This window comes from Silurus meridionalis, chromosome 18 (assembly GCF_014805685.1).
Source record: "Silurus meridionalis isolate SWU-2019-XX chromosome 18, ASM1480568v1, whole genome shotgun sequence".
NCBI classification, from domain to species: Eukaryota; Metazoa; Chordata; class Actinopteri; order Siluriformes; family Siluridae; genus Silurus; species Silurus meridionalis.
In genome coordinates, this window is record NC_060901.1 from 14,880,251 (window position 1) to 14,907,792 (window position 27,542).

Sequence of the window (27,542 nt, forward strand, 5' to 3'; positions counted from 1 at the left end):
AATAATAATAACAATAATAATTAAACAGAGGAAAGGCTTTATAACGATCTGAATAATCATTTAACAATAAAAAACTAACAAGCTAATATTTTTGTAAATGAAGATTCACTATTAGCTGTATTGGAACTCAATAGACGATGTATTATATTCCGTATTTCTAAAATTTAACCCAAATATTCCTTCTTCTTCTTCTTCTTCTTTCGGCTACTCCCATTAGGGGTCGCCACAGCGGATCATTCATCCCAATACACCCTGTCCTCTACATCTGCCTCTTTTACACCAACTACCTGCATGTCTTCCCTCACCACATTCATCAACCGTCTCCTTGATCTTCCTCTTTTCTTCCTTTCTGGTGGCTCCATCCTCAGCATTCTCCTACCAATATAACTCATGTCCCTCCTTTGAACATGTCCAAACCATCTCAATCTCACCTCTCTCACCTTGTCACCAAAACATCCTACATGTGCTGTCCCTCTAATAAACTCGCTTCTAATCCTGTCAATCTTTGTCACTCCCAACAAAAACCTTAACATCTTCAGCTCTGCTACCTCCAGCTCCACCTCCTGTCTTTTACTCAATGCCACTGTCACTAATCCATACAACATCACAGGTCTCACCACAGACCTATAAACTTTCCCTTTCACTCTCGCAGATACTCTTCTATCACAAATCACTCCTGCTATCACTCTTCTCCACCCACTCCACCCTGCCTGCACTCTTTTCTTCACTTCTCTAACACACTCTCTATTACTTTGCACTGTTGACCCCAGGTACCTGAACTCCACCAACTTCTCCACCTCTTCTCCCTGCAATCATTAGGGAGGCACAAGCCAGTGCACTCTTAGTGCCGGTCCCAAGCCCGGATAAATGGGGAGGGTTGCGTTAGGAAGGGCATCCATCGTTAAAACATGTGCCAAATCGAATATGCGGGTCACGATTAAGAATTTCACCAAATATTCCTAATGGCTAAAATCTAATCCTTTAATAAAGCCCAGTGACCCAGTCAAGGTCAAACATTAACAAAACCCAGTGTGTACAGGGATTCTTCGGACAAAATAACGCTGTACCAATATTAATATTTATGATGTAATAGCAAGTAAGGCTGCTCACTGACTTTAAAACAAGCTTAATCCTTCTAGAAAAACTGCCACTGTGACTTAGTCACTTCCAATTGCAATTTGTTTTATGTTTACTAGTTTATTTAGGTAAAGTAATTTACAGTATTAATACCGTATATCTGTATATTATACAACAAGCAACTTATGTTTAAGCTAAAAGAAAATCATTTACATAAGTGTATGGATATTTGTACAGAGTGTACATAAGTGTGTGCCCTAATGATATTTTGCATCTTTATAGGCTTTTGCTTCTCAGGAGGAAGTATACTGCTTGGCTCCACCTCCAGCACAACACATGTGCAAGTGCACTCAACCTTTACAATCTAACTCAGCTTCACACAGCACAGCACACATTTACCTGATTCCCAAAACACTGGGAGCTTTTTAAAGATCATTCTTGTTGGTAAGTGGTTTGCATTTTCTTTAGCTTTTCATCTGCAGTGCTACATGTGTACTGTACATTTGTACAAATAACTTTTTAGGTAGTATTAGTATTAGGGCTGACTGTATCATTGAAACATTGTGTGTAGGCAAAAGAAGTTAGAATTCGATGTGTGGAAATTTAAAAATAATACATGAAGTTTACAGTTTATTGGTCACATCAGTGTAGGTAATAAGGAATCAACTAAGTGCAGATGATATGTAACAGCTTTTTCTCCAGAAGCATCACTTACAGGAAACTACAGAAAACCACATAAACAACACTACACTGAAAAAAAAAGAAAAAAAAATCTACTCTTTTACCATAGCACTGAAGGTATGAACTGAATTGGTATGAAGAGAATGACATGTAAATACACTTTATATGGAAAGGTTTTAAAAAAGGGATATGTAGAGATTGGTTGTGTTTTGGTCTTGAGGTGTTCAGGTTTAATTAGACCCCCAAACAACAAACTATATACTATAAACGTAAGGGCTCAACAGCTCAAGTAGGCTCAATAACTGATGTATAACTGTTTGATCAAACAGTTCAAAAGTCATCCACACGTAATCTTAAATCATACATGTATGAATGACAGGTGAAATGTTAGCTATATAGTATTTGTGTAGTTGTATATTTGTGTATTGTTTATTATTTGTAATATAGTATATTTTGTTCAAATACACTATATTCTCAATCTATGTAAAACATGCAATAGATGCTATAGATTTTGAAATGATATCTATCTATCTATCTATCTATCTATCTATCTATCTATCTATCTATCTATCTATCTATCTATCTATCTATCTATCTATCTATCTATTCCTCTTTTTACACTTATTATGTATGTATGTATGTATGTATGTATTTATGTATGTATGTATGTATGTATGTATAAGAACATTCTGTGGTCAGTTGCACAATCTCTGTTTGCCATCCACTTTTAACATCAGCTCAAACTTGATTGTGCTTATGGTTTATAAACGAGGCCCTGTGTTCATCTGGTATATCTCCTCTTTAAAACTTTTACAAGTTGATATAAATAAAAAATTCTACACATTAAACTTATAGAGGTATTTTGTTCATTGTTCAACTCTCAATCTGTATTTTCACCAAAAAGTGCTGAAAAAAAACAGAGCAGCTTTTCATGAGCAACTAGGCCTTGACCACGGAAACAAACAAAAGTGTTGAACTTGAAAATATTCACTCACAAAAAGCAGGTCAAATGCAGTTTCCATCCACTTTTTTCACACTCAAATCTTGGTTTTCGCTAGCAAGCGTATAACTCTTTTAAATACATGCTGTGAGTGCATCACATGGAAGGTCTACTCATCTCCATGTTCATATGGCTTATTTCTGGCTTATTTATTTCCTATATTTTACTGTAACTTAAAGTAAAGTCTGTATGAAACAGTTATATGTAACATATCAAGTCATATGTGTTGTATGACAGTGCTGCTGCAATCTCCTCTCAGACTAGACTAACCTACTGTGTCTCACATGTCTTGCACATATTATATGTGAATTTTTTTTTTACGTTGCATTGGTTAAATGATCACACATTTGCCATGTAATCAGGCAATGATCTAAAAAGTCAGGTTGCTGCTTAAAACACACAGTATTGTGTGTCATACTGGCACACAATACTGTCATTTGCACTACCATGCACTCCCACACTTTATGTACATTACTGGTCTGTATCCCTATTTATTACCCACACTGTCTATACTGTCTCATATTGTCTGTATTGTCTGTATTGTCTTGTATAGTCTGTTTTTGTCTTGTTGTGTCTGTCTTGTCATGTATAGGTTTTTATTTATGTATGTACTTTTGAGAGTAACAAACAGCTGGAACCAAATTCCTTGTGTGTGTCAACACACTTGGCCAATAAACCTGATTCTGATTCTGATTCTGATTCTGAAAAGTGAAGGCATTTCAAGTCACTGGTACTAGATTCTGACTCTGAAACAAGTCTCACAATTTGCAGCTTGTAGCAAAAAAAAAAAAAAAAAAAAAGCATTTCTCTTTTACATCCACCCACACACTCACATGAATCAGTGCTGTAATTGTGTCTTGATGTTTCTCCATTTCTTATGTGCAGTTTGCATATGCTGTCGGTAAAAGTCTACAGAATTCTTTATACAGTAGAGTTCAAAAGTCTCGAAAGAACTAATAAAATTATATTTATATATATTGTTTATAATTCAGTACAATAGTTTTGGCAAATCATTTTATCATTTTTTTATTATTTAACTTGAGTAAAAAGTTGAATATTTAAAATATTATCATGAAGTTTAAGACTTTCTCAAGTAGGTATATGCTGAGGTATATGCAGTCGCCACGGCTTGCTCATCAGGGACAAATTCACACCATTCACCTTAACTGTTGATTTGTGTAAAGCTGCTTTGAGACAATGTCTGTTGTGAAAAGCGCTATACAAATAAACTTGACTTGACTTGACTGAGCTGGAATGGACACCACAAAATTGTGTTTTTTGTACAAAGCAGTTTCCTAGCATTTAAATATATAGCTAGAAAGAGTACAGAGAATTATTCAAAATATAGAACAGTTACTTAAAATATATAAATGTATGTATACATACATTCATGTTTTCATTATCGTGAAATTGCATTTGACTTGCATTATATATATATATATATATATATATATATATATATACAGTTTATATCCAATTTGAAATGCACATCGATCTGTATGTGTTTCTTTTTAATGCTACAAATATATTGGCATCTGCATATTAATTTCTATTTAAAGTGAAAGTAGGTGTGGCCTAAAAAGCATTAAACAAATAAAAAATAAAAAAACAAAGATAGTGGTGTCAGCACAGTCAGCATGTCATTAAATGTAAATGCAATCATGCAACATTTGTTCCGGGAACTTCACATCTGAGCGCTCGCCCATTCACTTATTTCCGTTTAAACTAAACAAAATTACATAAAACCATTAAAAAAATTGCACTTAGACGTCAGATGATTAGTTGTTTTTTTGTCAAGTAAGCAATAGACTGGAAAGCCAGGATCCTGGATACATGGATATTGGATACTGTTATACTGTGCCAAATATCTTGTATGTGTATGAGTGTTTTTTAGTTGATGAAAGAGGTCATTGATGTTTGATCCCTACTGGAACATTTGAACTGGAGGATTAGAGCTGGACTTCACTCACTTAAAAGCATTTGATGAAATATTGAAGATAGCACTGAGAAGGGCAGAAAAGGTCTAATTACAAGACCATGACATTATGGTTTCTATTTGTTCTCTCTCTCTCTCTCTCTCTCTCTCTCTCTCTCTCTCGCTTTCTCTCTCTCTCTCTATGTCTTTTCCACTCCACCTGAGCAGCACTTCTCTAACACAGGAAGTGTGTTGTTTGAATTATTACATAAAGACAGGAAGTGGCAAACATCGAGACATGTATGATCTCACAGCGTGGAAATGTTTTAAAAACCGAAGCATCGATATGTAAAATAAGTTGAGCGCTACACCAAAAGTCAGAAGTTTGGATAAGTCAAAAAGTTGTCCACCCACAGATATGTGTGAATGTGTACGTAGAATGTGCATGCTTGTATGTGTGTGGGTGCTAGTGCCTGTATTCTGTGATCCTTCAATATGCCCACGCAGCTGATACTACGCGCATGTGTCTGATTTCTGCTCCTCACATCCTTCAAATACTTAAGGAGCCTAGTAAGAGTTTGAGGGATCAGCATAATGTTTTATGTTATTTTCTATGATGGAACTGTAGTGAATGGACAATCTGTGACACCCAGATGAGGACGGGTTCCCTTGTGAGTCCAGTTCCTCTTAAGGTTTTTTCCTCATAACGTCACAAGTCTTTCCTTGTCACAGTCGCCACTGGCTCACTTATTAGGGATAAACTTATAAGAAACAAACTTATAGGCACTAAACTTATACATTCTAAATTTATAACTCCTTTATCTCTGGTAAAATCACAATACAATAAAGTTGAATTGAGTTTATTTGAATTGATTGCCTGCATGTCTCGTGTATGAAAGGTATTTGGAGAGGAATAAGGTAGTGGTGTGACTAATAGAACAGCCAGCCTGATCTGTGGATCTGACTTATTTGGGTGTATGTTACATTTTGTATTTATCCTTGTTGAAGGTACTATTTATCCAAAGTGACTTAGTATTGAAATGAATAGTTCAAAGTAAAGTGTTCAAGTACCCAATAGTGGCAGCATTGTGATTTCAACTCAATTCAATTCGATTGATTTTTAACACAAACAAAGGACATTAGAGCAGCTTTACAGAGATAACGCGGTCATAAAAGTGTGTATAAGTTTGTAACTCATAATTGAACGTTTATCCCTAGTGATTAAACCAGAGGCGACTGTTGCAAGGCATGTGGAAGAAAACTTGAGAGGAACAAGACTCTAAGGGGAACCCATACTCAACTGGGTCATCACAGCTTCTTAATAAGTATTCTGGAGCCAATATATTAATACTCCTCCTGTTGTGTGTACTGAAATTGTAACGGAATTCAGTAATTGTTCTTAAGCTGACTTTAGGGTGTTTATACTGCACTCAACTGTTATTAAAGCTCAATACTTGTTCTCTTAATGTTCGAAAAAATACAAATGTTTTACAAATCTTAAAGACTTCCTCTCATCCGGTCAGTTTCTATATGCTGTACTTAACTATGTGTTATATTAGAATACGCTCCTTAAATTTAATTTAAATCATCCAGTAAATTTCATCAATGTAGAAATTAAACCATCAATTATCAGGTCAAATTGTAATCTATGGAGACCTCATACTAGAAGTTAATAATTCTCTGATTTTGTCTAAATATGGATTAGACACCAGATTAGTCACTAAACTTGCCCATGGCCCTGCATTTTAATATGCTGTATGGTTTTAAAAAGCAATTTCTAACAAAGTACTACTTTGTTAACATTAATTGATCATATTGAACTAAATCTGTTACATTTGCTAATGCCTGGTTAAATTAGCATAGCTAATATAACTGGCCAGGCAGCAAGTCCATCAAATCCTTTTTAATTGTACATTTTGTTGAGTTACATTAGTTACAGTTTAGTTACATTATATTTGTAAAACTGTGAAAACTCTGTATCACTAGTCATGTATGACCAGCAAACTTACAGCTTTGTAGATTATTAATACATGTTAATTTATCACACAAAAGTGACACTCACTTTCATCAGATTTATCAGTTAAAAGTTGTTACGTTCCCACCTTGGCTAGACAAGAAACAGCAACACGTAACAAAAGTATTATTTCTATTATTACAGAATGTTCAAAAGTTGCAGCATGGTTATAATTACATGAGTATATCTTTGCTCAACTTTTACTTTTATTATAATTTTTTTATTATTATTATCTATACTTCTACTTAGGTATAATGTACTGATACTTATTATATACCTGTTTTTATATGATCATGAATTAAAACGTGTTACTAAGATTGTCTTTTTTTTCATTTTGTAAAGCTCAATGCTCAAGTACTTCACTGTTATGTGGAAATGGAAAGTTAAAAGGGCTTCGTTGTTGTGACTTTGATCACTAGACAAAAAGTGGATCATGCCCACTCGGGTGTTAAAGGTATAAGTCAGACATTTCCACCGTTGTACAGTATGTGTTTTGATCAGTTCACAGAGAGTAATGTGTAGTCGTGCAGCTGTGCAGTAAAGTTACATGGGACTGTGAGCAAGCATCAATTCTGGTGGTAGTTTAGTATTACACATCTATTAATAGATATCCCTCGCTCCCTCTATCTTTTTCTTTCACTCTCTCTCAGTCTCTACTGACTTTCCAACCTGTATTTGTTTTTTGTGATACTCCAATGTTCCAAGGTGAATTTTAACTCAGGGCACTTCAGACTTTATAGGTAAGCTCTTTTAATTTTGCCCAGATTCTTAATCAACACCATTTGAAGTTTCATGTCATTTCTTTATTGCATTAGTTCTTCTCACAATTTATGTCACTTTCTATCTCAGTCACATAAATGAACGGTCACAGATTTTATAAACCACTTTCTTTGTTTGCTTTGTGGTTGAACATGATTATTTTTGGTGATCTAGTATTGCCTTGGTATATGAGAAATAGGCCTCTTTTCTCTGTTTTTGTTCCTTCTGCACTAATAATAAAACCAAAATACACCAAGGCTTTAAGCAGATTAGCCATGGTACTTTAAATTCTTTAATGCTTTAGTGAAGGGATACAGAATTACAATATAATACTGTAAGATTCAAACCAGTGAGCTTATTAATAAGAGCTGCTTTTCAGCTGCATTTTAAAATATTTTTCAGTTTATTATATTTGATTATAGTTTCTATCAGTTGGCTATATATATATATATATATATATATATATATATATATATATATATATATATATATATATATATATATATATATATATATATATATATATATATATATATATATATATATATATATATATATATATATATATATATATATATATATATATATATATATTTATATACTGGTTTTTATTTTATTTTATATACATATATATATATATATATATATATATATATATATATATATATATATATATATATATATACATATACAGTATATGTACATTATACAGTGTGTTTGGAGTATTTGTATCAGTATTTTGTCTCATATTTCAAATATACTTTTTTTATATAAAATTTTATTCATCTATAAATGCCAATGATTTACAAATATAAACTTAATCTGTGTGACTGCAGTCACTGTTTGCTGACCTTTCACTTAATATGTAAATGAATGAATTTCTTTTTTAATAAATATTGACTCAGATTGATACAGAGTTCAGGTGGTGAGAATCAAATATGTGGGGAAAAGGTAGGACACTGTGTTTTTTCACAGTTACATTCACACAAACGATCAGAGATGATTCATTTTTAGCGAGCGCTAGTGATGTGAGATATTTTCATACAGGCATGTCCAGCAACAAAGCTGAAAAAAATGAGGACATTTCTAGCTTTATGCATATCTAAAGGAACATCATATATTGAATGACTACCAGTGAGGGTGAAGATTGTAGAGAAAATGTAATCCATTTACTGATCTGTTGACAAAAGTAGAATGCTAGCTGTACCACCCACTGATAAAAGTTACTGTGGAAAAGAGTAATAGACATTTTGAAGTACAGCGATTGTTGTTATAAAATGTGTATTAAAATGTGTGAATATAACATATGGTGGACTGTAATATTTCATGCAAATAATATTTATATAAAAACATATAAATAGGTGATGGGTCACTCATAAACCAACTTATGTACTAGTTCTAAATAATATGTCATTAGTTGGATTTAACAGGCTTATAAGTTGTGCCTTATTACTTTCACTTTACTTTGAAAATCCAGTTACTAATAGTGTATCTTGTACCTTGCTTTATTTGGTAAGAGCATTTTTTATCACTCGATATTTAGTATACTATACAGTATGGAGATATCCTTATGATAATATTCAAAATATGTATGCTCTGTTGATGAATTATATGAATTTTATTATAAGCTTATAGAAGTTTATCCACATAGAGTGTAACAAACACAAAAAAGGAAAATACATTTTTGGTGCATATGAAATTTAAATCTATATAAATATCTTGTTTTTAAAACATTTGCTTCTATTATCTATTTTTTATATAAAATGCACACATCTCGTGGCACACTTTATGACAATTGTTACGGATTCAGTACCAGTTGAAAGTATTCGTTAGTGAAGTGAGCTATTTAAACTGGTAAAAAGTAATGAAATGCACTACAGCACTAAAGGTTTTTCTCCGCTTTTTTTCAGGTTTCTGGTTGATCGGGTCAATCGAGATCTGAGGAACTACTCCTCTGTGTTCCCACCATCCCTTGCTCTTCACAAGTCTACCCAACAAAGAAGGGCACAGAGGCAAATCAGAAGCTGACATTTTCTAAACCTTTAAACACGCACACACACACACACACACACACACACACACACACACACACACACACACATACACAGAGAAAGTCCAGCAGAAAAAAGTTACACTTAGAGGGGTTGCTGAGCCAAACCAGCTCTTTGAGAAGTACACACGTGCACAGATGCTCCCACACACATACTCTTGTGGGTGCTACTGTATTAAATAACTTCAGATGCTGTTAGAATCTTCCTGTGTTGCATAAATCCAGGAATGGGCTCTACTACCATTGCCAAGATTATCTGCTGTGATCAGGCCTGCTGAGGGAATTTGTTTTAACACAACAGTGTTGAAGTTTTGACTCTTGTACGAAGAAGCCAACCGTGTTCGATCATGTCTCCATTTCTGAGAATCGGCTTCTCCAGCTTTGAGATGGACCCAGGACTCGCTTACCATGAAGAAGTGATCAACCCTTATTGTGCGGTGTACATGAAAGAGGCTGTGGAGACAGGTATGACTATGTGTTTGGGTTTGTTCTTATAAGTAGCTCTTTGTGACCAAAAAGGATACAATACTGTGTTTTTACATAGTTTCTTTTTGTTCCTATGGCTCAGGTTAGATTTGGGTATATACCAAGAATTATGAGTAAACATAGCTGCATTAAAAATTGTCTCAAAATATCAATATTCACATCAGTACATATACAGGGTTTGCGTGCATTAACAACTGACTGGACCTTTGTTGAACTTGTTTCTGTTTCATAGCATATAAAACACACAAAGTTCTGTAGTCCACTTGTAACAGTAGCACAAGCCTGAGCCAGCCAAGGCATCCTGTTGGTTTTCTGTTTTCTATTCACCATTATATGCTTCTTTTACAAGGATTAAGCATTAAGTACTATCTCCCTTGTTAATATGCATTACAAAAAAACCAATTGTGGCTGTCTGTGAGCTGATGTATAACATATATATAACTATAATAGTAGTTAGAGTAGGCAGTAGCTATCTTTATTTAAAAACTTTAAAATACCTCTGAGGATGCATGCGTTAGACTTTATCCACATCGATGTGTCATATGATCGATGAGAACTAGTCAGTGGGTGGAAATTGCCAACTCCACTATTACCATATTTTCCTTATCAACTAACTACTGTTGACTACTGTTATATAACTATCTCATCTGGATATGACAATTAGGGTCTGATCTGGGCCTTGCAACAATCCTGTCTCTGGGCTCTGCAGGCATTTCCTTTTACCTCATAGCTTGGTTTTTGCTCTAATATGCATTGTCAGCTGTAAGGCCTTTTACAGAGAGGTGTGTGCCTTTCCAAATCATGTCCGATCAATAAACTTTTTCACTGATGATCTCCAATTAAGGTGTATAAACATCTCAGCAACAATCAAGAAAAAATGGGAGGCATTTGAGCTAATTATCAAGATTTGTTGCAAAGAGTCTGAATACTATTTTTATTATTATTATTATTATTATTATTATTATTATTATTATTAAAACAAACTACAGGCTTTTAAAAAAAAATTCACTTTGTCATTATGGGGTACTGTGTCGATTCATGTGTGTAGATTAATAGGAAAAAAAATCTAATTGAATGATTGTAGTACGATAATAGTGTTAGATAGTAGTATGATAGATAGATACATTTGAATGATGTAGTGTCAAACATTAAACAACATTAAAAAGAGTAAAGGGGGTCTAAATTGTTTTTAAAGGCACTGTATATATACCAATCAGGCATAACATTATGACCACCTGCGTAATATTGTGTTGCTAATTTGCTGCCAAAACAGTCCTGACCTGTCAAGCATGAACAGCCTTTACTTCTTCAGTAATTTGAGCTACAGGAGCTCATCTGTTGGATCGGACCACACGGTCCAGCCTTCACTCTACGTGCATCAATGTGCCTTGGTCATCCATGACTCTGTCACCGGTTCCCCACTGTTCCTTCCTTGGACAACTTTTGATAGATACTGAGCACTGCAGACCAGGAACATCCCACAAGAGCTGCAGTTTTGGAGATGCTCTAACCCAGTTGTCTAGTCATCACATTTTGGCCCATTTCAAATTCGCTTAAATCCTTACACTTGCCCATTTTTCCTGCTTTTAACACATTCACTTTGAGGACAAAATGTCTACTTGCTGCCTAAAATATCCCACCCACTAACAGGTGCCAGTGTTAGTTCCTGTGTTAATTAGTGTTTTTTTTACTTCACATGCAAATTCTTGTGTTATGCTTGGCCGGTGTATAGCCGTATAGCCGTATAGCCAGACAGACAGACAGACAGACAGACAGACAGACAGACAGACAGATAGACAGATAGACAGACAGATAGACAGACAGACAGATAGACAGATAGATAGATAGATAGATAGATAGATAGATAGATAGATAGATAGATAGATAGATAGATAGATAGTAATTATTCCTTCATTAAAAACCGACTTTAAATAGGTCTGTAGCATGAAAAAGTGCATACTTAAAATACACATATTAAGTACAAAGCATGCCATGAAAAACACTTCACTGAAAAAGCAGATTAGCATAGTTGAGGAGGTAAAGAAATATTCCATATTAGTGAGACTCAGAGGGACTCCTACTTTTGGAAATTCCCCTCTAAGTAACAGAAGGTCAGGCTGAGCATGTGATAATAATATTTTGATATTGTGACAAACCATGAGGCCAGTAACCAAGGGACTCTGAATATGTTCAGTGGAAACATATCATATTAATATAGCTGTTATTGTAGGAAAAGGATGAAAAAACATAATGCAAAAGACTGCCAAATGTGTGTGGGCATTAATTTCTTCTGTAGTGTTTATTCCAAAAATGTGAACTGCTTATACTGCTCAGAGAACACAGCAGACCCTAGGCTAAGTTCACCTATGCCTTTTTATTTGTGTTTATGCCTCTGCTATGGAAGATACTACAAGTAACTTTTTTTAAACCAGATCAGATTGCAGATTTCTTGCTTAGTCATTGCTCTCTGTTTTCTTATGCTTTTCATGGAAAGTAAACACACACACACACACACACACACACACACACACACATACACACACATGCATGCATGATCAGCTCACTGCTCAGGGTATAAGAGAAAGAGAAAAAGATTTGTATTAGTTTTCAATTCAATTTTTCTAGTGTACCAATATCAGCAATGAACATGCTTTGTGTCAACAAGTTCAACAAGAACATGTGTTTTATCAACAAGTCAAGAAGTTTTGCAGACACTATATAAAGGATATAAATTTTTTAATTAATAAATGTATCCCTGTGTGTTTGGGGCATGTCGATTAGTCATTGCCTATGTAGCTCATCCACCTCTCTCTCTCTCAGTTGACACCCACACTAAACCACACTTCCACCTGCTAAATTCTACTTGAACTAACAGAGTCACATTTTTTTGTCTATGTTGTCTATATTTCCTGTCAGTACATGGTAAGCATGAAGTGACAGTTCATACCACACTAGTATATGGTGTATAACGGCCTCACCTCAAAGTTGTAAAAAGTGCTGTAAAGCATTTATACCAGTCACAAGGAACAGCAACTGATCTGGAAGCTACATCGTTTGATGATTTATTAGATATTGACTATATGTTTTATGCACAATTCATCAATCAATTACTCACTGAAAAATAACTGATAGAAGTGTCACAGACCAGATTTTATATAGTGAAACAGAGTAGTGTTGTGTGTTGTGCATGTAAAAGTATATCAGCTGGGAAAGCATTGCCAAAGTTTCTAAACATTTCTGTCATTTCTGGGTTGAGAATAAACATATATATGACATATGACATACGACATATATATATATATATATATATATATATATATATATATATATATATATATATATATATATATATAAACTTGTAGTTTGTTTAATCTGTTGGCTAAACATTTGCTTTTCTTTAAAAATGAGCAAACTTTTCAGTCAATATTGAGATAATCTTTTAAGGCTTAAATGAGCAAGTGGCTTGAAACCGGTTTAATATTTGGTTTGTTTCCACTTTCAATGACAACTGAATGCATTACTTTCCCACGTTTTGATGAGATTTGATATGTTTCACATATACTTTGAAACAGGAAATTGATATGCCTACAATTTTGATACCATCTTCTTGCTCTGATGTGTGTAATATTGTATATTACTAAGTATTTCTTGTAAGCTGTGCATCTGAAGATAGAAACAGAATAAATCATAATGCTCATTATTTACATGGGATAAGTAACAGAATGCATGGTCTTCTTATTGCAAAGCCGAATACTGGCCTTAAATAATACCTGAAGTTTAATACAGAGTACTATTAGACTGTTATCAGGACAATATGGCGGAGATGTGCTGATTTGCTGTGTGTATACATTTTTGTCTGCAGAAAAAGGTCAGGTGTATAAACAGAAGCGGCCCACCATGTACCCACCATGGAGCAGCACATTCGATGCCCATGTTCACAAAGGCCGAGTGATGCACGTTGTGGTAAAAGACAAAACAGCAGAGTTGAAGACAGAGGCCACAGTACAGCTGGACACACTTGCGTCACGATGCAAAAAAGAGAATGGGAAGCTTGAGATCTGGGTGAGTTTGTCTGTCTGCTTGTGATATAATGAAATTGGAGAGGCCTGAAATACTTTCAAAACATTCGTTTTGTCATTCTGTTGGGTGAAAAAGAACAGGTTTCCCATTTACATATGGCATTTTAATGAAATGTTGTGTAAAGGTTATCATGCATTTTATCCTAATGGTTGAAATGAATCTTAAAATATGCAATATTTTATTATGCTCTGTTCTTTTTAATTACTGCCCACATACTAGGCATTTCAGCAGAACTGCACTTGATTACTGTGTATTCTGAAGTGTGTACCATGATTTCCCTGTAATTGAAAGTGTTAGCTCAGGTCATTATCTAAAGATCTTCTAAACAGTTCCGTAAAGAGTTTTGAGAAGAAGCTCTTAGTTACAGTTAACATTTTATGCTGCCTAGTAAAAAAAAGATCAACCTCGGTTTCCATAACTACTGAAAATAATTTACAGAATTTGCACTAAAATACTTTTGCTAAATTATTCTAGTGCTTTTGTGCAAAAGAGTTCTCACTAATGATTCAAAATGTAAAATTTCTTTTTAATTATATGCCTGATTTTACAGTATATCTCAGTTGCTTTAAAGCGTTTCTCAGATCAGAAATGTAATTCTCAAAACTCCTTGTTTAACCTTCACGTCATTTAGTCACTTGTGCACATAATAAAAACATTTCTCATTGCTTTGATCAAATTGTAAATGATTTATTGCAATAATTTATTCATTTGTGTAAAAGTGTCTGCTGTTTCTCTACGGTGGCCGAGAAGTGTAAAACACTTCAACAGAAAACAAATTAGAAAACACTTTCAAATCCGAAAACAAAAAAACGAATGCAAAAACAAATTAACAAATCCGAAAACACAACGACAATTCAGACAAACTGTATGTAAAGTTTGCGATCATTGGACGAGACACGTGTCATTCAAGATATACAGGAAGTATGAAATCTTATAACTTTGTTTCTTGTACATGTGTAAAGTTCTCTGTTTAGTTCAAACTATTTTTTATTTTGATTAGTGCACCTTTAAAAATAAGAAAATAACAGAAGTAAACATTAGCAAGCAAGGAGAAAATAGAATTAATTCAAAGCTACTTTGAGGAAGGACATTCATATGCAGTGACGTTAAAGATGTAGTATATCATAAAGATTAGTTTGTACACATTTACACATACGTTCCAACTTTTTCCTGCCGCAGAATATTGTACAAATGTACACTGTACAATGTACATTCACAAACTACACCTACTTTTTCCGGTTTGTCTGACTTGCCGTTGTTTTTTTCCGATTTGTTATTTTGTTTTCCAATTTGTTATTTTGTTTTTTTGTATTTGTTATTTTGTTTTCGGATTTGTTAGTGTTTTCTAATTTGTTAATTTGTTTTCTGATTTGTTAATGTGTTTTGCATTTCTCGGCCACCGTAGTTTCCCACATTATCAGTTGTTTATGTTCATGTTGATCAAAATATATTACACTAGTTTAATCTAAATAGTCTTAACCCCCAAAACATCTCGGCATCAGTTCATTGTATATCTCATTGAATGCAAAACCTTTTAAACTAGTTATCATCATCTGTCATCTAAAATTTCTATGAAACCTTTTTTGGTAAATGTTGCTTGAATTGATGAATTGTACAGATGAATCTTGAATTTCACTAATGAAGGCAAGTGAACGTCATCAGATCAACCAATTATATACTGCTTCTCTAAAACAGGTCAAAGGTGAACCTTCAGTTAACAACGAAGCAAAACACAAAATTACAACTAAGAAACAAATGGACAAATCCTGTCTGGTCTCTTGCAATCAATATAAGAGAGATGAACTGAAGATTTTGAGAAAAATTCAGGCTTTTGCAAGAAATCCAATCTGTTGTGCTGCTTGTAGAAATTGTTTTCAAAATGCACTTACTGGTTTGCAAGTATTAAGTATGATTTGAGAAACGCTCCAAAACAACTGAGAAAAACTGTAATGTAACTCATACCAGGTTCGATGGATGCTCATGAAACCTTTAAAGCATATTCATAATGAAAATTCAAGTCATTGTAGACAGACTGCTCTAATATGTGAAAATATGATTACTGTTTCTGTGTTAATAAAGGTGGAACTAAAGCCACAAGGACGTCTGTTAATGGAGGCACGATATTTCTTGGAAAAAAAGGGTGAGTCTGTCTTGCACACACAATTACATAGACACACTGGCCCATATACATAGAGGATGAGTCAAAATCCAACAATTACATAAATGTATGTACATTAAAAAGAGCTCATTCAAAATAATTGCAAAAATGCACCAATCTTTTATAAAAGTAAAAGTAAAAAAACAGAATTCTAACAAACAGAAAAGCACAAAGACTTACAGCTGCTTCACACACAGTCTTATGTGTGAAAGTTTTTTTATATTCTAAAAGCACAAACTGCATATGTGTTCTTTCTTTTTTTTGTTCAGATGCAGGTCATGGTGAGGGAGATGGTGATGGTGATGGAGAGCCTGAACGAGAGAGAGATGGTGCGTTTGCGCTGCATCAACGTCGTGGTGCAATCAAACAGGCCAAAGTCCACCTGGTGAAGTGTCATGAGTTCACAGCCACTTTTTTCCCCCAACCCACCTTCTGTTCAGTCTGCAAGGAGTTTGTCTGGTATGTTTCCACAGTGTTGGAAGCACTCAGTTATAAAAAATATATATATATACTGTAACACAGAAAGCTTACAGACAGCTTCTCCTTAATCAGTTTTTATACTTTATAAAAAAATATATTTTTAGTAGCAAATTAGCAAGTAGAATTTTAAATATTACTTCTAAATATGACCCAAATACACAACATTTGATTTCAAATACAAAATATTGGAGTCCTAAAAGAGTCAAAAAGGTCATAATTGGTAATTTATTTACTGAGAAAATTATTCAATATTACACATCTGTGAGTGGCACCAGTATGTGAACCTTTGTTTTCAGTATCTAGTGTGACCTCCTTATTCAGGAATAACTTAACATTTCCAGTAACTGTTGATCAGTCATGAACAACGGTATGGAGAAGTTTTTACACGTTCTTCCAGTACAGAATAGTTTCAAATCTGCTAAATTGGTGGGTTCCTGTTTGCTTCTGTTCCTTCCACGATATTTCTATTGCATTACAGTTTTTCTCAGTTGCTTTGGAGCATTTCTTAGATCAGAAATGAATTTCCCAAAACTACTTGTTTAACCTCCACAGCATTTAATCATTTGTGCACATCATTAGAATATTTCTTGTTGCTTTGTTTAAATTGCGAATGAATTTGTAGATTAATTTAATCAACTAGTTCACTAAAGCAGGTCAATGGTGAATGTTGTGATCCTTCAATAGGAGACTGTATACAGAGAGAGCAATACAAAGAATTAAAAAAACGAACATTTGTATAGTATATTAAAAGTTGAATCCTGTCTGGTCTCTTGCAATCAATATAAATCAAATATGCCATCAAATAAATGTTTGTGTTGCTGAAATTTATAGATACCATACAGAAGGAAGTCAAATTTTGTGCATTTTCAGTCATTGTGATCCAAACCATAGTTTATATTAGGAAACCCTGAAACTATCCACCTAACATGCCTAAACATTTTGATGATCTTGTTTGTGAACAATGACAAAGGAACTTTTTATTCTGATGGGAATGACATGATCATTGACACAAACACTAACTTTTGAGAGATGAACTAAGGATTGTGAGAAAAGTACAGGCTTTTGCAAGAAATCCAATGTTTTGTGCTGTTTGTACAAATTGTTTTGAGAATGCACTTACTGGTTTGCAAATATAAAGGATGATTTGAGAAATGCCCCAAAGCAACTGAAAAAAAACTGTTTATTTTAACTTTGTTATCTTTAACCAATATATGGTAGAACAACTTGTGTGCTTGGGGTTGTTGTCTTGCTGTGTGACCCATTTTATTTTAGAGACTGCTGGTATAATTCTAAATTAATTGTTTAATTAATGATTATAAGCAATCGTGGCCCAGATGCAGCAACACAGGCCCAAGCCATTATACTACCACCATCATGTTTCACAGATGGAATAAGGTTCTTATACTGAAATGCAGTGTTTTTCTTTTCTTTGTTTTTCAATTTTATACCAAAAACCTTTTTTTTTCAGAAAACCTTTTTCCAGTAGTCCTCTGGCTTGTCCACATGATCTTTATCAAACTTTACATGGGCAGCAATGTACCTTTAGGACAGTAGCTACTTTCTCTTTGCGATTCTGTCATGTTGGTCACTGTTCTCCTAATGGTGAAATCATAAATGTTTACATTAGTCAACATGAGAGAGGCCTTTAGCTGCTCAAAATTACCTCAAATTACCATGTCTTGTTTTTGGACTTATCTTTGTTGGGTGGCCATTTCTGGGGAGGGTAGCAAAGGATTTAACTTTCCTCTGTTTGTACATTCTTTCTGACTGAGGATTTGTAGAGTCAAAACTCTAGGAAATAAGCAACAGCTTAGTCTGGGGGAAGTCTGGGGACTTCAAAAATGCCCTTTGTTTATGCCATGATACGCCTCCAGAAAAATGTGTTGGAAAGATTAGAATTAGGACCCCGTTCCTTGAATAAAACAGAACACTCAGCGACACCTGATTGTCCTCCCATTGAGTGAAAAGATTTAACTGCCATTCCTTTTGGTTCACCACTCACGGATATTTACTGTAAAATTGAATAATTTGACCAAGCATAAGATTTATACCCATTTGTTTAAATTGGTTTACTTTGTTAAACTTCTGTGAAAATCTGATAATGTTTTGAGTCATATTTCTACAGAAAAATAGAAAATTGTACTTTTTTAGTACCACTGTAAATACAGTTCTGGAAAGTATTCACAGCACTTCACTTTTTCCACATTTTATGTTACAGCCTTATTCCAAAATGGATTAAATTCATTATTTTTTTTACAATTCTACAAACAATACCCAATGCAAATAATAATGACACAGTGAAAGACATTTGTTGGAAATCTTTGTAAATGTATTAATTTCATTTATTACAAAATAATAAACAAAGAAAATCACATGTAAATCACAGCCTTTGCTCAATACATTGTTAAAGCACCTTGGGCACTAATTACAGTTTTAAGTCTTTTTGAGTATGATGCTACAAGCTTGGCACACCTATTTTTAGGTTTCTCCTATTCTTCTTTGCAGAACCTATCAAGCTCCATCAGGGTACTTGGGAGCATCTGTGCACAGCTATTTTCCAGATCTCTCCAGAGATGTTCAATCAGGCTCAAGTCTGAACTCTTGCTGGGCCACTTAAAGTCATTTACAGAGTTGTCTCGTAGCTACTCCTTTTTTATATTGGCTGTGTGCTTAGGGTTACTGTCATATGAAGATAACCCGTCGGCCAGGTCTGAGGTCCAGAGCACTCTGGAGCAAGGATGTCTCTGTACATTGCTGCATTCATCTTTCCCTTGATCCTGACTAGACTTTCAGTTCCTGCTACTGAAAAAAACATCCCCACAGCATGATGCTGCCACCACCATGCTTTACTGTAGGGCTAATATTGGCCAGGTGATGAGCAGTGTCTGGTTTGATCTGTGCCTCGATACAATCCTGTCTTGGAGGGCTACAGACAATTTCTTGTACTTCATGGCACTGTAACTGTGGGACCTCATATAGAGAGGTGTGTGCCTTTACAAATCATGTCCAAGCAACTAAATTAACCTCAGGTGGCTTTCAATCAAGATGTAGAAACATCTCAAAGATAATCAGTGGAAACACAATGCATCTGAGCTTAATTTTGAGTGTCATGGCAAAGACTGTGAATACTTATGTACTTATGTGATATTTTTTATTTTTTATTTTTAATAAATTAGGAAAGTTTTCAAACAACCCCCAAAATGTCATTGTGGGGGTTTGTTTGTAGAATTTTGAGGAAAATAATGAATTCAATCAATTTTAGAATAAAAATAGATTAAATTCATTATTTTCCTCAAAAGTGAAGCGCTGTGAATACTTTCCAGGTGCATTGTAAAATAATGTGTATACACCTAACAGACTAGGCTTGTGGTTAAAGCAGAACAGAGTGAATTGACTGACTGCTAGTCACACCTCTTCTGTATTCAAACATATCTGCATCACTGGTTGCTACAAACTTTGACAAAACCAAAGCAACATATTAGTGTGTATTTGATGTGTATGATTATATTCATCTCTCAAATACACAACAGAAATGAGTCGTTCCTGATGGCTGAATTTGAGCTTATTAACCAAATAAGTTTTTCTGTCACACCAAAACTTAACACCAACTGCAGGAACTGGCTGCACTTTATTAAATTCTTTTTTAACCCAGCATGTGAAGCACACACTAGGTGATTTCACTGAGTTAATAATGGAAAGTAAAATAACTATTTTCAATTGTATACACTGCTAACATACACAATGTGTGTAATAACTCGACAATATGAAGATGCATTACTAATAGTACTAAAATGAAGGTTCAGTTGAGGGAAGAAAAATGTTTATCAGTAGTAATAACACTCTCTCTCTCTTTCTGTCTCTCAGGGGTCTGAACAAACAGGGATATCAGTGCCGACGTAAGTATACAAATTTCTTCCTATTTACAGCCTCTTAATGGGTTTTCATAAAGCTTTTCAACATTCTGATTCTCTTTCTTTTTTCTCTTGTTTTCTTTCCATCCTTTTTTTGTCCTTTAGAATGCAACGCTGCCATTCACAAGAAGTGCATTGACAAAGTGATTGCCAAATGTACAGGCTCAGCCATTAACAGTAAAGAAACTATGGTAACTCCTACATGCGTTCAATTCAAGTCCTCTTCAATTTTCTGTCAGAGATTTCCAGGATGCTCTTACTTACATGAACAGCAAAACCCATTCTTAGCTTGGTTGATTAATTTAGTTTCACATCCTGTACACATGAAGTCATAGGCGTATCCTGTTTCTGTTGTAGTATCATATGTTTGCAATTACGAGAGGTTTTAAGAGGAAGGAAAAGTGTTTGTTCCCAAGTAGGAACTACTGTATGTAAGAAATAAAACTTGATGTGAACCAGGATTATTTTCCTATAATGATGTTTAATTCCTCTTATACTAATCAAGTTTTCAACTTCATAATATATTTATGTTTGACAGGTCAAGCATTTATTGTTAGAATCGATGTTGGAAGCATCTGTGAGATGAATGATATCTTATTGCCTAACTAGTCTGTATTTTTTCCATTTCGTTGGTTAAATCTCAATTGATTTTGCATAGATTTTTATTTGTCTTTGATTCTACAGCACACAATAATGTGTGTATATATATATTTATATATATATATATAATCAAACATGTTAATAGAAACATATGATGTAAATTATAGCTGGAATTATTGTCAGGATTGTGCTGTTACAGAAAATTATTCAATACCGTCAAATTTGTAGATTTATCTATGGTAAAAATATACATACATAATATGTATGTACAGTATATTATATGTGGATAATGATGTATGATGCAGTAACAAATCATTGCTTTTGATTGCCTGCACTAATTTTTCCTCTACATGTATAATACAGAATGAAACTCAATACAAAATCTGTGCATCTGCTTCAGATCCATAAGGAGCGCTTTAAGATCGACATGCCTCATCGGTTTAAGGTGTATAACTACAAAAGCCCAACCTTTTGTGAACATTGTGGCACACTGCTTTGGGGGTTGGCACGGCAGGGCCTTAAATGTGAAGGTGAGAGGTCACATGGCATTGCAATACACTGTCAGAATCATGTGACCACAGAAAGGGTATACCATAATCCAATATGTAATAAACAACATTTGATATTTTTTATTAGTACGTGTCCAGTTTATCCTGCACAACAATTAAAGCTTAAATTCGGTAAAATAATTGTTGCACCTATGAACTGTTTGAATACATAATCAATAAGATAATCAATAATAGATTAAAAAAAATTAAATCTTTAAAATATGCAAAAAAAGTAAAAAAAAAAAATATATCATTATTGTGCCATTTAGTCATTAAAGTTTAATTTGAGGAATATTGCCTTAATCATTTAAAGCCCCGATAAGAAATGCAGAGAAAAAAATCAATGAGAAGGAAAAAAAAGGTTGAGAGAACATAAAAACAAAAACATAGAAAAAGGAATGATTTCGTGAGCAATGTTAATTTTTTGTGGTTGTGTGTGTATTTGTTTGCAGAATGTGGCATGAATGTTCATCATAAATGCCAAAAGAAAGTAGCCAACCTCTGTGGTGTGAACCAGAAGCTCATGGCCGAGGCGCTGGCTATGATTGAGAGCACGCAGCAGGTTGAACATTATGTTAATTGTCAATGATCAAATAAAGTCTTTCAATGGTTTAAAATGCTTTCAAAATATATAAATATAAAAAATAAAAAAAAAGATATATAGATAGCCCAGTGAACAGATCCAAAGTACAAAATTCTTGTGTGTGTGTGTTTGTGTGTTTGTGTCACAGGCCCGGAGCTCCAGAGATAGTGATATAATCGGACGTGAGGGGCCAGTAAATATAGGACAGTCTGGAATGATCATAGAGACCTCGAGCTGTGCGCCATCCCTTCCAATCAATTCTTTAACACCTAATGCAGCACCAATACCACCACCACGCAAAGGTACGACACATACACACGGCAACACATTTTTTTGCCAGTCGTGAAATTAATCAAGGAAGAGATCAGATGAATCAGTATGAAGAATCAGATAACAAATAATGACCAATGTAATAATTAAAAGCATGTAAAGAGCAGAGTAAGAAACATTTTCAGTTGAAAGCTGGACTATAAAGAAGTGCTCTCTCAAGTAGAGAGATAAAGTCACAGGCACGTACCGTCACACAACATTAACTGCACTTGAGAAGACTGTCGTCTACTGTTTTTTTTTTAAGTGCATCGCAGTGCAATTCTTGTATGAACACCACTCATCACTGACTCTAATATAAACTAAGCATGTGCTTGTGTGTTTTGTAAAACTGTGCACAAAACACCTTGGCAATAGAACCTAAACCAAAAACGTCCATATATATAATAATATAATAATATATATTATATATTATAGTACAAAATAAAAGAACATTCTAGCTGAAAGAAAATGTTCATTTTGCTTATATATATATATATATATATATATATATATATATATATATATATATATATATATATACTACATGTGCTAGAAATGTGCTATAATATTGCTATAACAGTTAATTGTAACATTCTACATACTAACTTTTTTATTTGTTGCACTTTTTAATTAAAAATATAAATATAAATATATTATATATAAATATATATAGTACAATAAGTATGTATTTTTGTGCCACTTTCAGAGATGCCGGGTGTTGCCTGGGATTTACCGCTAGAGGGCGACAGTCACGGCCTCAGAGAAGAGTCAGAGCCACTGTATGCTGTTCCACACAAAGAGCATCACAAATTCTCCCTGGACGATTTTGCCCTGCACAAGATGCTGGGAAAGGGCAGCTTTGGCAAGGTAGGTATACATCTAATTGCAGTTGAATTCATTGTATCCACATTTGAACATAGATTTCCAGTGTCTATACACATTTTTCTAGGTGTTTCTTGCTGAGCTGAAAACCACAGGGCAGTTCTTTGCTGTGAAGGCTTTAAAGAAAGACGTGGTTCTAATGGACGATGATGTGGAGTGTACTATGGTCGAAAGAAGAGTTCTGTCTCTCGCATGGGAGCATCCATTTCTCACACATCTCTACTGCACTTTTCAGACCAAGGTATAACCCTTACATACACCTACAGCCTTACACACCTATCTTCCATTAACATGAGATATTAAGCATTAATAGATAGTTATGTGTGTGTGTATATATTTGTTTTTGGGGATATCTTGTATAGGAGAATCTGTTCTTCGTGATGGAGTATCTGAATGGTGGTGATCTAATGTTCCACATCCAGGCATGCCACAGATTTGATCTCCCGCGTTCCACGTGAGACGTTCATGCTGATCCTACATACACACAGAGACACATGGGAAACTAAATTCACCCATGACTGTATTTCATCTCTTCTTTAATCTCTTCTTTAATCTCTATCTCTCCACTGTGATTCAGGTTTTACGCTGCTGAGATCATCTGTGGTCTGCAGTTTCTACATTTAAAAGGCATTGTGTACAGGTATTCACATTTAATTTAGTGATATATCTAAATGAATATCATCTACAAGGTGTAACACTGTGTCATTCTGCTTCAGGGATCTGAAGCTGGATAATATTCTTCTAGATATTGATGGTCACATTAAGATTGCAGACTTTGGGATGTGTAAAGAGAACATGCTGGGAGAAGCTCGAACAGCTACCTTCTGTGGAACTCCTGATTACATTGCCCCTGAGGTGAAGCACCTATCAATTTATAGTTCAAATTGTCCATGCTTTTACATAGAACATGAGCACATGCATTAAATGGCCAACTGACCAGTTTGTGAACACCTGGCCATCACAGACTCATGTAGTTTTACCCTAATGTGTTGCTACAAATTTGGAGGCACAGAATTATCTAGAATGTTGCTGTACCATTGAGATTTCCTTTCAGGGGAACTCACCTAATCGAGTGTTAGCAAGGCAATGGATGTGACTAATCAGGTGTCCACATACTTTTGCCCTGCAAAGAATATAGTCTACACATGAAAATTGATGAATGTAAATTAATATACAGAAATATAGATTCGCTTATAGGAATATTATACCACGTGTACTGTATTATTTTCACTGCCTAAAATGTCTATTGTAAACCTGTCTAGAAGCAAGAAGAAGACTAGGCTCTCTATTCAAGTAGATTACATTTTATTTATATAATGATTGTAACAATAGACATAGTCACAAGGCAGCTTTACAGAAATCTGAATTTAGATTCAGTTCCCTAATGAGCACAGCAGAGATTACATAAGGAAATATTGAGAGGAACCAAATTCAAACGGGAAACGTCTTTAGCAAATATTGTGATTATGAGTCATGGATATTCCAACATTCTACAGTTGTGTTCAAAATTATTCAACCCCCACTGAAATTGATTGTTTTGGTCGGTTTGACATTGATTATGATCATTCAGTCATCCTGCTTACAATTAAATCAAAGAGGCACGTGTAGGTCAGACAAATATAACATAACATTTATAATGAAATAACCACAAATGTCTTTTCTGAGCTCACATCATTATCAGTTTTATTCAACCCCCAAGTGACATTCAATCTTAGTACTTAGTACAACATCCTTTTACAGTTATAACAGCTTTTAAACGTGAAGCATAGCTTGACACAAGTGTCTTGCAGCGATCTACGGGTATCTTCGCCCATTCATCATGGGCAAAAGCCTCCAGTTCAGTCACATTCTTAGGCTTGTGCACTGCAACTGCTTTCTTTAAGTCCCACCAGAGGTTCTCAATCGGATTTAAGTCTGGTGACTGCGATGGCCACTTCAAAATGTTCCAGCCTTTAATCTGCAACCATGCTCTAGTGGACTTGGAGGTATGCTTGGGATCATTGTCCTGTTGAAAGGTCCAACGTCTTCCAAGCCTCAGGTTTGTGACGGACTGCATCACATTGTCATCCAATATCTCCTGGTACTGAAGAGAATTCATGGTACCTTGCACGCTGAAGCTTCCCAGTACCTGCAGAAGCAAAACAGCCCCAAAGCATGATTGACCCCCCGCCATGCTTCACAGTAGGCAAGGTGTTCTTTTCTTCATAGGCCTTGTTCTTCCTCCTCCAAACATAGCGTTGATCCATGGGCCCAAACAGTTCTAATTTTGTTTCATCAGTCCACAGAACACTATCCCAAAACTTCTGTGGTTTGTCCACATGACTTTTGGCATACTGCAGTCGACTCTTCTTATTCTTTGGGGACAGCAAGGGGTGCGCCTGGGAGTTCTGGCATGGAGGCCTTCATTACGCAGGGTGCGCCGTATTGTCTGAGCAGAAACTTCAGTACCCACATCTGACAAATCTTTTCTCAGTTCCTCAGCAGTCACACGGGGACTTTTCTCCACACTACGCTTCAGGTAGCGCACAGCAGTCGAAGTCAGCATCTTCTTTCTGCCACGACCAGGTAGCGTTTCAACAGTGCCCTTTGCCTTGAATTTGCGAATGATGCTTCCTATGGTGTCTCTTGGTATGTTTAACATCTTTGCAATCTTCTTATAGCCATTGCCCTTCCTGTGAAGAGTAATCACCTGTTCTCTTGTCTTCCTGGACCATTCTCTTGACCTCACCATGTTTGTAACCACACCAGTAAATGTCTAGAAGGAGCTGAGTATCACAGTCATTTTAAAGCTGCCTAATTGGTGCTTATTAGGCTTTATTGCTGCTCCCTGATATCCACAGGTGTTTTCAATACCTGATTGAAAACACTTCATTGAACCTCTGTTCTTCAGAGTGGTAGTCTTTAAGGGGTTGAATAATTATGTCAATGAAGAATTCACAAAAGAAACATTTACTACTGTATTACAAAACTAATTGATGTCATTTTAGTTGCATATGGTTCTTTAAGAAGTCCTTGTAGGATTTCATTCTGAATACAATTACAAATGTACACTAAATTCCCTAAAACCATTTACAGCATTGGGGGTTGAATCATTTTGAACACAACTATATACTATAAAGTCAAACAGCACTTAGTATGTTGAAAGATTGGGCATTATGAGCATTAGAGGTGCATTATGATCACAACTGATATTTTTGGTTACAAGTCTACAATATCTAAGTGATGGTGTCTATAAAAGAACAGAGTGTTGCATATAAACTGTTTCTGATAAGTGCAAATATTATGATCTTAGAGTATCCATGTGGGACCTTTCAAAATAACAATTAATGTATCCATTAAAGAGGCAATTCATGGCAGCAAGTGATTCACAACTTCAGGCAGCTCAAAGCAAAAGTAAGATTAGAATCTGATTAAATCTGTCATGAGCACTCAATTAAGCAACACATGTAATATAAACAGTAATGTTTTTAGTTTAACAGATGCAAGTACAGAGAGAGGACAGATTATGATGTGTTTTTGTATTATAGTAGTTTAAATGGGTGTACATTATGGGGTAGAACTACTAAATCTCCACATTTTGAAAAAAACTGTTTGCTTGACAAAAAAGCTTGACAAAACAAATACTGCAGGTTTCTAAACAGGACATGCTTTTATGGAAAAATAATTAGCTTCTCCAAGGTTTCGATTCCCAGCCAACGCATCATATCTTTTAGAAATGTCCCCACTGTGGGACGATTAAAGATATTTCTTATCTTCAGCACTGTAACAGTACCTCCACCTTACGTCGAACCATATCACATGAACTGAATAAAAGAAATGGTCAATTAATATAGAAGAATTGTTGTTTTGCAGCCAAAGGGTGGTCACATTTTTTTTCATTGATAAAAAATGAACTATTAACACTTCAGTTTTCAAAAGCATTCTTATTTTACAGCATTTTTTCAAACCTACCTAAAACTTTTGCCCATTACTATACATCTTGCAGATTGCACATTAAATTTAAAGATTC

The 27,542-nt window shown here is 34.8% G+C and overlaps 1 protein-coding gene across 1 annotated transcript in view; it reads left to right on the forward strand.

The window, feature by feature from the left end:
• The first annotated feature begins 1,315 nt into the window (after positions 1 to 1,315).
• Positions 1,316 to 27,542, forward strand: part of prkcq (protein kinase C, theta) — a 29,067-nt gene continuing 2,840 nt past the window's right edge. The window contains exons 1-15 of the mRNA XM_046874057.1: positions 1,316 to 1,521; positions 9,357 to 9,961; positions 13,845 to 14,044; positions 16,142 to 16,202; positions 16,490 to 16,679; positions 20,565 to 20,596; positions 20,717 to 20,802; positions 21,612 to 21,741; positions 22,212 to 22,321; positions 22,491 to 22,644; positions 23,358 to 23,518; positions 23,601 to 23,774; positions 23,896 to 23,987; positions 24,111 to 24,173; positions 24,250 to 24,388. Of these exons, the coding sequence (XP_046730013.1) occupies positions 9,844 to 9,961; positions 13,845 to 14,044; positions 16,142 to 16,202; positions 16,490 to 16,679; positions 20,565 to 20,596; positions 20,717 to 20,802; positions 21,612 to 21,741; positions 22,212 to 22,321; positions 22,491 to 22,644; positions 23,358 to 23,518; positions 23,601 to 23,774; positions 23,896 to 23,987; positions 24,111 to 24,173; positions 24,250 to 24,388 (1,710 nt within the window). The 5' untranslated portion in view covers positions 1,316 to 1,521; positions 9,357 to 9,843. The remainder of the gene's footprint in view (positions 1,522 to 9,356; positions 9,962 to 13,844; positions 14,045 to 16,141; positions 16,203 to 16,489; positions 16,680 to 20,564; positions 20,597 to 20,716; positions 20,803 to 21,611; positions 21,742 to 22,211; positions 22,322 to 22,490; positions 22,645 to 23,357; positions 23,519 to 23,600; positions 23,775 to 23,895; positions 23,988 to 24,110; positions 24,174 to 24,249; positions 24,389 to 27,542) is intronic.